This window comes from Neolamprologus brichardi, chromosome 3 (genome assembly GCF_056152115.1).
Source record: "Neolamprologus brichardi isolate AB-2024 chromosome 3, ASM5615211v1, whole genome shotgun sequence".
Classification (NCBI taxonomy): Eukaryota; Metazoa; Chordata; class Actinopteri; order Cichliformes; family Cichlidae; genus Neolamprologus; species Neolamprologus brichardi.
This window is the reverse complement of record NC_142106.1, coordinates 19,498,428-19,509,780: the sequence shown is the minus strand read 5'-3', so window position 1 is coordinate 19,509,780 and position 11,353 is coordinate 19,498,428. Positions and strand designations below refer to the sequence as shown.

At 41.5% G+C, this 11,353-nt stretch overlaps 1 protein-coding gene across 1 annotated transcript; it reads right to left on the bottom strand.

Annotated features, from left to right (window-relative positions):
• Positions 1 to 1,074: 1,074 nt before the first annotated feature.
• Positions 1,075 to 10,297, bottom strand: LOC102798302 (acidic leucine-rich nuclear phosphoprotein 32 family member D-like). The gene is made up of 7 exons (XM_006806062.3): positions 10,103 to 10,297; positions 5,302 to 5,451; positions 4,746 to 4,868; positions 4,136 to 4,322; positions 3,961 to 4,058; positions 2,710 to 2,776; positions 1,075 to 2,551 (listed from the first exon to the last, which is right to left on the bottom strand). The coding sequence occupies exons 1-7, from the start codon at positions 10,154 to 10,156 to the stop codon at positions 2,472 to 2,474; spliced, it is 759 nt and encodes a 252-aa protein (XP_006806125.2). The 5' UTR covers positions 10,157 to 10,297; the 3' UTR covers positions 1,075 to 2,471.
• Between the last annotated feature and the right edge of the window lie 1,056 nt (positions 10,298 to 11,353).

Here is an 11,353-nt window from a genome sequence, read left to right as displayed (position 1 = left end):
GTTGATTGATCTGTGAGGTCACATCAGCTTGCGGAAATAAATATTTTAAAATCCAGCACAGACCTCACACAGAACCTCAAAGATGAGAAAAGGCTGAGGGACAAAAATCAGAACTGGACTGAAAAAATCAGTGAAAACAGATCTGATGGAGTCATGAATCTGATCTATAGTAGAACATGGGGCGGCTCTGTTATGGTTTTGCATTTCAGCCTGTGGGGTTCTTGTCACAGAACCATTTGGTCCACTGTGTAATACTATATGGCAGCACAACTGCAATTGTGCTAAACACCGGCCAAAAAATTCAGTAAGCTACATCAGTGTCCACTGTTTAATATCATAGCCAAGTGGCTAACAAACGTAAACAGAAGTTTTCACTATCCGTACTAATTAATGTTATCTTGTTGTATCCCTGTTGTGGTCAGTGCTATCCTCTATACTGTTGCATGCAGGGGCAGCAGGTTGAGGGTCACAGATGCCAACAAACTAAACTGATCCACAAGGCCAGTAATGTTGTGGGGATGGAGCTGGACTCCGTTAGGGTGGTGTCAGAGAGGCAGGTGTTGTCCAAGATAAGGACAATCATGGATAACACCTCCCACCCACTCCATGACGTGCTGGCTAGTCACAGGAGCATGTTTAGTGAGACTGAGATTCCCAAAAAGCACCTAGCCTCTGTTAATCCTTGATATGTATAATTGAGTGATCTGTATATATTAGTGCTGTTATATTAGCGCGGGTTGGTTATTAGATGCTGCTCCAACCAGCCAGTGAATAACCCGCTGCCCCGCCCTCTCCTCCCTGTGCCGCAAGCAGCAGGTGCACCTCGCATACGGAGGGCGCCCTTCCAGCAAGTGGGCGATAGAAAATCTAGCGGTGCCTGTACCATTCCCAATATGCGCTCTCATGATGTCGGGGCAGCATGAGTACGAGCAACTATTTTTGCCGATGCCCGTGATGCCGCCCTGGGCAACTGCCCATGTCACCCATGTCAAAAACCGCTACTGACTGTGAGCAGCGCTGGCTTTAAAAGACCAAACGAGACGAGGGGAGACGAGGACACAAGAGAGCCAGGAGCAAAATGTTAAGATTTTATTTACAAAGTCCTTTTTGTATGTATTTTTTGTTTGCTTTCATTTAACTTACAGAAAGTAAAACACAAAAAAACAAAAACAAAAAGAAAACAACCTCGACTAGTCAGTGTAAGCTTGAAGGAACATCTGGAGCTCTCTACTGAGGAGACAGAAACTAAAGGAGGCAGAAAGAGGGAGAGGGGGGAGGAAAGAGGCAGAGCGTTTCCCCAGACAACCATACAAAAATGAAACAAAAACAAATTCCTCTGAAAAAATATTTCTTTTAAAAAGCTCTGTTGGCAAAAAAAGACAACACGATTTGCCCTGAGCAGGTTTGGCCTTGGCAACAGGAAGAGGGAAGAGGAGGGGGGAGGGGGGGGGGGGGGTAGCTTTTTTTTTGTTTTTTTTTTAAGATTGGCTTTAACACAATGATGTCATCAGAGCGACGAGCTACATCACAGACCGATGACATCAGGGGAAAAATAAGGAAATGGGGTTGGGTTCAAATTTCATTAATTCATTTATTAACTCCTCATGTTTTTATTGTCTTGTAAAAAAATAAAATAAACCACGCCCACATGCAATGGAAAAAAAAGTTAACGAGAGACATTTATTCTCAGGAGGAAGAGGAAAACTGACGTAAAGTCTGCGACGTTTTGTTTTTTTGAGCTTTTCCAGACTGGTGATGCATTTACTGCCCACAAACAAGAGTTGGAATTTAGAGTTCAGATGGTTTCTTTCCTGTTAGCACAAGTTTAGGTTGTTTTTCCCCCCCATTTTAAATGTAAACTGTGAAAAAACAAACAAACAAATAAACAAAAAACTGTCGAGCTGTATATTCTGATGGAAGATTTGCAGGTTTGCAGAAGGCGGCAAAACATCCTCTGGTTCCAGCTTCTAAAAACGTGAGAATCTCTCTGCAGCTTCTTATTTTAATAGCTAAACAAACTCTTTTATACAGTTGATGGTGGGACGAGAAAACAGATACTTTTCTGTTAAAGTGTTTTCTTCTTTCCTGAGTTCACAAAAAATAAACGCGCTGCCATTAAACCAAAAGAATAACACTGCGGCAAAAACAGAGGACTAAATGGAGGCTGTAAGTTGTTGATGACAATGTGAAAAAAATTTGGCTCAACTTGTGGAAATGAAAGTATTTAAAAAAACAAAACAAAGCAAAACAAATAATTAATGAGGCGTTTTAGACAATAACGGATGTCAATTTGCTCTGCTAGAGGCAGGCGACAAGCGAGGAGACCAGTTTCAGAAATGGGACGTGGCCCAGAGTGAAAGTGGGAGGAGGCAGAGGGGGAAGAATTGGCAGCAGGGATGAGACATTTAGACTGAGGGTGGATAAGAGGTCAGCAGGGTTTGCGGGGGTCAGGGAGGGGTCTCTGCAGGCCCTCATTCATCATCGTCATCATCATCCTCGTCCTCGGGGTCCCTCTTCCTCTTTTCTCCTTTGGCTGGAGACAAGTCCTCATCTGCAGGAAGAACAATGGGAGTCTTTTAGTTGCCTGATTAATTACTACTTGGCTACACGTGACTGAACCAACTCAACGGACACCATCAGATATAAATGAGTGTTGAGTATTCCTCAAAACAAAGAAGTAATAGTGAGGAAAAATACAGGTTTACTCACCATCCTCCTCCTCATCTTCATCGTCGTCTTCTTCCTCGCTGTCCACATCTCCGTTCACCTCTCCATCCTGCAGGGACAAAGACTGCTGATGCAAACTCACAATGCCTCTTCTGAATCAGTCGGAAAGTCCGAGTTCCCAGTTGGAAATGTGTTGGGGAACGCTCCCTCAACTCGGATTACCCCGCTCGGAAAGTCAGAGCAGACTAATGTACCACAAGCTAACAATCAAAGTTTTACTGTTTACTGAACGTAAACTGTGAACATTTAAACTGTACTGCAAAAGCTGTGTATTTTTGACCGACTCAGCCATAACACTGAGCAGCCTCTACTCATGAACATGAGAAAAAGCATGATGATGTTTTACTAGTGACGCCTGAATGGTTTCACTTTGCTAAGAACCAAACAAATCCTGCCTTTCGTTGCTTTTACTGGAACCACCTATAGTGTGTGGGGTTGTTATAGCAAACTGTGCTTGGCGTACAGCTTTTCGTCAGACTTTGTGTACGTGTTTTCTCGCCGTATTGTTTAAGTGTAGCCAGTTTCCTTTCTTGTTATCAAACATGACGATTTTTAATTTTCGTGAACAAGAATTAAGGAGACCGTCTCCTGACTCATCAAGCGCAGCTTCCCTGTTCCTTTCTAAGCAATCTGTGTTTAACCTACAGACACCTGTCAGGTTTTGGAGGACTACATGAAAGCACATGTGTGTACCTATAAACAAACAGAGCAGTTGTATTATAAATTACCCATATGGTGTTTACACAACTGCACAGGTCTCCTGGTGGGAGCCAACCTGCCTCCAACCAATCCCAGTGTGCCTGCAGTCAGTCACTTTGTCGAGGAGTTTACAATTAATTATTTATATATGCAGACAGATTCCCAACATGCAGCAAACACTGAGCAACTCTTTAGTCCCTGAATGCAACACGTCTCTGTGCAGTATGGCACTTAACTGGTTGCATTCTGGTTACATTTCTGAGGTTCTGGTTGGACTTTTCAGAGATTCATTATGAACCTTAACATGTAAATGCCAACTTAACCTCATTAAATTGCAGACTGACTCCATCTTATTGTAGTCTTAATGCACCAAATTCACAGGACAGAGGGCATTTGACTGTGATGAAAGTGGTTTTAGACAGCATGTGGAGGACAGACGAGCAAACACGTCACAGATAAACAGAAGAGACGTCACATCTTTCATCGTTCTTCAGCATTTCTATGTAAATGTTACTGATTTAACTCCAAACTCACCTCATCATCACCGCTGTCGTCGTCTTCGTCGTCCTCCTCAGCCACTACGTCTTCTTCATCCTCCTCTTCCTCTTCCTCAAAGTCCTCTGACTCGCCCTCTGCAAAATAAAAAGAACTATCTTAATATTACTGTCGCTTTAATTTTCTCTCAGCTTTCTAGAAATCAAACCTTCACCTTCTTCGTCCTCATCGTCGACGCCGTCTCCCTCGCCCTCGGAGTCGGAGGCCTCGCAGTCGTCGATGTCGTAGCCGTCCAGGTAGGTGAGCTGGGGGAGCAGCTTGAAGATGGACTCCCTGTAGTCGGCCAGGTTTGTCACCTCGCAGTTAAACAGGTCGAGACTCTTCAGCTGGGGCAGCTTTTTCTGGAGGGACAAAGACGGACATCCGATCAGTTTTCTGAAAACATTTTCAAAGAACTAATGAAGAAGTACAAAGTGCTGCCCTCGTTTGGCTGCAGCACACTGTGTGCACGTTTGCTTTGGACATAATACTGACGACCCACAGCTCTTGTGCACTATTATGTCACTACAAGCTGAAACTGCATCATGGACACCTGAGACCAGCACATATATTGTATACCTACATGTCAGTATAAGGATAACAGAGCTGCTGATTGTCGTCCATGTTGGCTGTTACTATAGAAACTGTTTATATATACATATATAAATGTGTTTGTATTTCATGCTGTTATATGATTTACTGATGGTCACAATCTATTCACATACAAAGGCACACAGCAGTGATCTGTCACTTCTTTTTTAAATAACCATGTAGACTCCACCCACCAGCGGCTCCAGGGTGCTGATGTCTTTGAACTTGTTCCCGCTGAGGTTAAGGTGCGTTAGGTTCACCAGCCGCTCTGCGAGGACCTCCAGACCACCCGATATCCTGTTGTCACTGAGCTCCAACTGCAGAGACACAAAGAAAAGCTGTGAATCAAAAAAATCAAACAGAAATATATATATTTTTTAAAAACCTGGTGATATCGCAGCTTTATATTATTACATCATTAGTGTCTCTTACTTTTAGAGCGCTGACAGGACAAAAAGAAAGAGACGAAAAGCCAAACTGTGTGACAGTTGAAGCCAAACACAAAGCTTCTCAACCCTCTGCTGCACCAAAAAGCAAGCAAAGTAGACCAGAGGCAGCTGTCCACAGGCTACGTAACTGAGAAATTCACCAATAACAAACCAAACAATCAAATTTGAATCACCTTTCAGAAACTACAAAGAGAAAACGTGCTGGAAAAGGAACTGAAAGCTCAGCAAAGCTGAACATCTGCACCTTCTTCAAACATCTACATGAACATCTGGTTTCCTGACGCTCTGCAGGCCCTCTCACCTTTTTGAGTTTGGCCAGCTTTGGGATGTCTGCGACGCTGGTCAGGCCAACGTTGATGAGGCTGAGCAGTTCCAGATTCGAGAACTCTTCTGTGATTCCCTCGATCTTTCCTTCGCTCGAGCGACAGTTATCCAGGACCAGCTCCTGGACCTGAGGGGAGAGAAGGGAAGGCGTTAATCCAGCATGGCTCAAAGTTGCCAACCGGGTGAAAGAGTGGATAACTGTAAACAGTATTTCTATTTTAAGCAGCATGTGAGAAGAGTGACACATTAAACTGGTTACAGTTTGACTCTGTGACTCTTCGCCACGTTTAACCCTGAATGTTTCATGTTTAGCCTCCAGTTTTCAACATATCATTTTCAATTTTTGCGTGATGGTTGATACAATAACAGCATGTTGTAATAAAAAATAATAATAAAACATCAACTTTTTTTTTTTAAATACACTGTGTGCACTTGTATGTTTGATCTAGTAGAGCTTTTCCTCTCTGCTTACTTTGTTGTTTATGCAAAAATAAAAACTTCATTATAATAATCTGCAGTTGTGCTTCCACACATACGCAGGTATTCATAGGGTTTATGTTAGGGGTGGGCGGTAGAAACGGTATACGGTAGAAACGATATAAATTTGGCCAGCGTTAGAGATTTTGACTATTCTGCTCTACCGCCATGTTGATGGTGTCATCAAGCTGCGCCTGTTTTGGTCGAAAGCATGGCAGTGGCTGCAAACAACATCATCTGCAAATTATGGCGGGCGACAGTAAAAGCAAAGAGACGAAGGACTTTTGGAATATGGGCAAAAACTGTGCTTCCTCCACTTCCGTAACATTGATTCATTAATGCTGTATTCCATCACAGCTGCTCTATTCCCATGTTGTTGTTGCAGTATATGAATGACTAACCTCGTATTGTGGATGAATAATCTCAGTTGTTCTCCTGACTGAAGTTTGGTCTGTTTATAGCATTCTGCCATGCAATTGCATTTGTCCCTAACTACCAGAAACCCTCATGTTAACTTTTATCGAGTGGAAAAAAAAGTTAGCGTTCATCCTTCAGCTTCACTGTGCTAATGTTATACTAACGTGGCTGTTTTGCTAGTCATCACGTAGCACATCATTATATACCAGCTAGCCCAACTTCAGTAACCCTACAAATGTCACTACTGTTTAGTTTTCTGTCTTCATTTATGTTGGAAGTGATAACAGAGCTGTACTTTTTCATTTGTTTAGAAATCTCTCAGTCAGAACATGGTATGTCATGTTTAGGTGGAAACTAGCGAACTAACTTCCTGCTAACTTCTAACTCCGTTAAATTGAATAAATTCTGTTTTCATGGATGCCTGGATGTTAAACTTAATTGTTACACCCGATAAAGCAGCAATGCTGATGATTTGATTAAAGATGAAAGACTTTAGACAGTTTTTAACTCTCAGTGATGCTGCAGTGTTTGTTTGATTTTGGGACCTGAACCAGATGGAGTTTAGGACCCAGATTACTCCGCGAGGCTCCTGACTACAGCAGCCGTAATGCTCCAACAATCCATCACGCGGTGCTGCTTCGTAGCTTACCAAAGTGGTACTGAAACATTTTTGACAGATTTCTGAGTGCCATGTACCACATAAAATCGGTTCGAGGTCAGTGAGCACAACCAGAATTCATACACAATCAACACTGTTGATTTTTGAGAAAATTAAAGGATTTTAAGCGTGCCTTATAGTGTGTAAAATACATTATACAGAAGAAAAGAACGTATCACAATATATATTGTTACCGCACATGCTTTAAATCAGCGGTCCCCAACCTTTTTTGCGCCACGGACCGGTTTATGCCCGACAATATTTTCACAGACCGGCCTTTAAGGTGTCGCGGATAAATACAACAAAATAAAACTAGTACCGGTACCGAAAAAAAGAAGATTTATTCATAACACACGTGAAAAGACCCAGGAAAACAGAGTTAACGATAACAAAATAACGCTGAAAACCATACATTTCACACCGAGCCTCAACTCTTGCGGCCCGGTACCAAACGACTCACGGACCGGCACCGGTCCGAGGCCCGGGGGTTGGGGACCGCTGCTTTAAATTATATCTTGATATGGATTTTAGGCCATATTGCCCAGCCCTAGTTTATGTTTTGTTTCTTTCCCCTGTGTGTTTTGATCCTTCGTTCACATGTAAACAACTTTTTAGATCACCGAAACTCTTCCAAGTTGAAGTTCTTCAGAAACTCCACTTCTGCGTTTACATGTGGATGAAGAATCTGCAAAATCAGTCGAGCTGCCGCTGTAATCTCGTTGTCGGCTGGTGACATGAAACAAATCTGTAACCTCAAATGACTCACTTGATGGTTTGATTCAATAGCGAGGTCAATGTGACTAATTCATTTTCCTTGTACTGAGTACTGCCTAACGGGTGAGGTGACTTCAAATAGAAAGCGTGGTTACCCACAGAAGCAGCGCGAGAACACGGGAGTTTCCACGGCGTTTTCGTTGAAACATGTCGGTGTTTCATTGTATGATCACAGCACCTCTCTTGTAATAAAACCCAATCATCATAATCATATCATATCATCATAATCATCATATAAACAGGAGGACTTTTGCAGAATGTTAAGCTGACACAAGTTACCCATTTACTGGCTTGCAGTACTTGGGGGTCATGTGGAAAACAAGCAAAATAAATAAATAAAAAAAGACGCCCCTTCACCTCAAACTGATGATTCATTCAATCCGTTTTTCAGTCTATATGTGCCTAAAACAGAGTTCGAAAAACACTGCATACCCACAGACACCATAAAAGATGGATGAAGCTTCAGAGACTATAAGATGCAGTATTTTTAGTCACCACCAGGGGGCAATAACACACGGCAGCTTTTTACTATTAAATAGTGGTCTGTATTAAAAACATGCAATGGCTTAATTAGTTAATGTGCTAGTATTCCTGGCGTAGTAGTGACATTTACTTTCAGCCAGATTTAAAATGTACAAAAAGCATAATCAGTTAATAATTTTCACTCATTTGAATAATGTGGACAAAACTTCAACATTTTTTTTCCTTTCTCTGAGCGCTGCCTTTAGTGGGCACCACAGCAAAACCTTAAAGTGTCCACCTCATACCTGAATTTTGCTACAGCTGGAAATCTGGAACAACTTGATAACTGATTACCCTATACTTTGCATCCTCCTCTGTGGTCTTCCTCCTTTCCTCCTGCCTGCCAGCTCCATGTTTATCACCCTTTGTCCAGTATATCCACCATTGCTCCTCTGCACATGACCAAACCATCTCAGCCTCCAACTGGCTTTCCAACTTTGTCTCCCAAACCGCGCAAACCGAACTGTCCCTCTTGTGTTCTCATTTCTAATTTTCTCCTACCCTGCTCAATCAAAACAGAAACCTTAACATCTTCAGCTCTGCCTACTGTCTTTTTGACCGTGCCACCATCTTTAAACCATACATTGCAGCAGTTCTCACGACAATCTAGTAAACTTTCCCTTTCACTCTTGAACCTATCTATCACTCCAACCACATTAGCCCAATTAAACATTACACCAAATCCAAGAGTAGCTTTACATGATTTTTTTATTGGTTCAAAAACTTCTGAAATGGCCACAGTAGGGAGATTGGGGACAGCCAAAAGGAGAGAAAAAAAATAAGAAAGAGAGAGAGACACTGCCTAATACCTGAGCATTGAGCTCAGAGATTACCTGTACATACATTGCCCTCAGTATTTAAACCTTTTGAAATGTTTGAAATACAACAGCATTACATACAATATGGTATTTTCAAAAACCACCAAAACACTTTAGGTGTATATCAGTTTATTTGTTGTAAATCTTGTCATTTTCAGTTGTTTCCAAAAGAAAAACACACTAGGATCCTACAGAGTACGCCTGTGCGGTTTCATGTTGGAACGGGGCCCGACCGAGGCTCTGTTTGTAAACTCATAGCAACACGTGACGCTGCTAGTTAGCTCTGTTGCTAGCTGCGTGTTATTACCAGCCTCTCCGCTCCGCGGAGCCCTCACTTATCGCCCCAAAATGATAAGGTATTGCGGCGGAAAATGTCTCTCATTATGGTGGTTCTATGAGAAATGATATGAGTAAACGAGTGTCGTAAATTCGGGCCACAACGATTCAGCCACTTTATAAAAGTAGCGCTAGCACGCCAATGGCTACGCGCCCTTAGCGCGTTTACGCTCGCTGGATCCGACTAATCTCTGGAAACGCGCTCGCGTAAACAGTTATTTTTAAAAAGTGACTCGGTGAGTTGCAGAAAAATATTTTTAACAAAAAGTTAACAAGTAAATAAAATGTTAATACGCAATGGGGTTTATTAGAATTAAAATACCATCTATCGACTTCGAAATAAATGAAATTCTAGAATTAGCCAGGCCCGAAAGACGTCGATTATATTTTTATTTCCCGATAAGCAGGCGGTTTTAAGTTAATTTTCATGCGTGGGGATTTTCATTTAAATTTTAATAACTTTCAAGAGCATCAGTAACATGAATAAAACGAAAAATGCGTGGGCATAAAATGAAAACAACGTGGTAAACAACTGCGTGACTGCGCTGTTTGCGAGCGGCGATAACAGCTTCTTAGTTGAAGGGAAGCAGCTAATTCAAGAATTTCGCAGACTTTGTGTTAGCTTAGATCTAAACTTTAGCTTTTTTTAGATATGCTTTTTTATCACTTTTTCGCCCTCAAGCTGCAGACACGCTGCCATGTGCTCGCCACCCCTCCTCCTGCCGGTCTACAGCAGATCAATTCCAATAAAGAAGCACACAACCCGAGAGACTCACCTCCGATGGCGACCGGTGCCTCAGCTCTAAGGAGACCCTCTTCTTCATGTCCATTTTCCTCCGGTTTTGCCTGGCTTTGGTTCTTTACGTTATGGAAAGCTTGTTTTCTCTCTCGTCCTCTCTTCAGCATCAACACGCGGAACCGGAGTGAAGCTAGCCACAATAGATACTCGTCATTTCCGGGAACGGTTTTCAAAATAAAGTTGTGGTTATGTGGGTATAGCGGAAGTAGAAACAGTGCTTATTCCGCCCAGAGGTTCGCACACTTTACATTCAGGACATGCACTCTATAAGTCATCCACGTACATGCTCTGATTTCGTTTTATGAGATTATCCAGCGCGTGTGAGAGTTATACGTTTCATCTCATTTTAGCGGGAACACACGAAACCTCCTTTCGGTTCTAGTGTACTCGCTTTAGCTTGACGCATGCTCGGAACGCTCCAGTGGCGCGTGTGGAAAAGTGGGTCAAACCGTTTGGTGCATTAAATGCCTGAGTTATAAATCAGATATTTATCCTTCGCACAGAAAATGACTAAAATGAATGCAAATAGGCCAAAACATTTAATTGCGGACAGTATTTTTAAACAGTGATAATAAAACGGATTCAAGACTGCTGGATTCCTTAAACCTTACTAGGTGCTTTATAAATTCACCAATTTTCCTGTGATATAGATAGTTTGAGTTTTTTCAGCTTGAGCATGTAAATTTCGAGTTTCTGAGGTGGTCTTGAACATACCAGATATTGATTTGTAAATGGAGGGAAACGGCAGCACTAGGAAAACAATACTCTACAGCGCCACTATACTGTCATTTGGAATCATTACACAGATATAAAAAGTCGACCACGTGCAGTAACTTAACTCTAAAAGAAAAATCATATCTCATTTATTTCTACATTAATATAAACGATAATGAAGAATTGCTTATCACTAGCAAAAAATGTCTGGCATGTGAGATAATTCACTTTCACTATGACTTTATGACATTTTTCACTACACACTATAGCCTTTACTTATTTTTTTATTATTATTATGATTATTATTATTATTATTATCGTTGTTGTAGCTTAATGTATCATTCTGGTTATCATTTTTAACTTACAACATAATATATTAACAGTAATTTTGAAAAAATGTGATTAAAATGCAGATTAAAACTGTTGGCTCATGAATTCATTTTTTTCTTTGACCTGCAAATTATGTGCTATAGACTCAAACCGAAACATTTCCAATATGAAATTACAGGAAGGA

Bases quoted from the DNA above. Each gene is read 5' to 3' on its own strand.
- LOC102798302 (XM_006806062.3), bottom strand. From the start codon at position 10,156: ATGGACATGAAGAAGAGGGTCTCCTTAGAGCTGAGGCACCGGTCGCCA. The intron at 4,869-5,301 runs GTGAGAGGGCCT...GTGTCTCTGCAG, and splicing joins AGCTGGCCAAACTCAAAAAG to TTGGAGCTCAGTGACAACAG. The intron at 4,323-4,745 runs GTGGGTGGAGTC...TTGTCCCTCCAG, and splicing joins TCAGCACCCTGGAGCCGCTG to AAAAAGCTGCCCCAGCTGAA.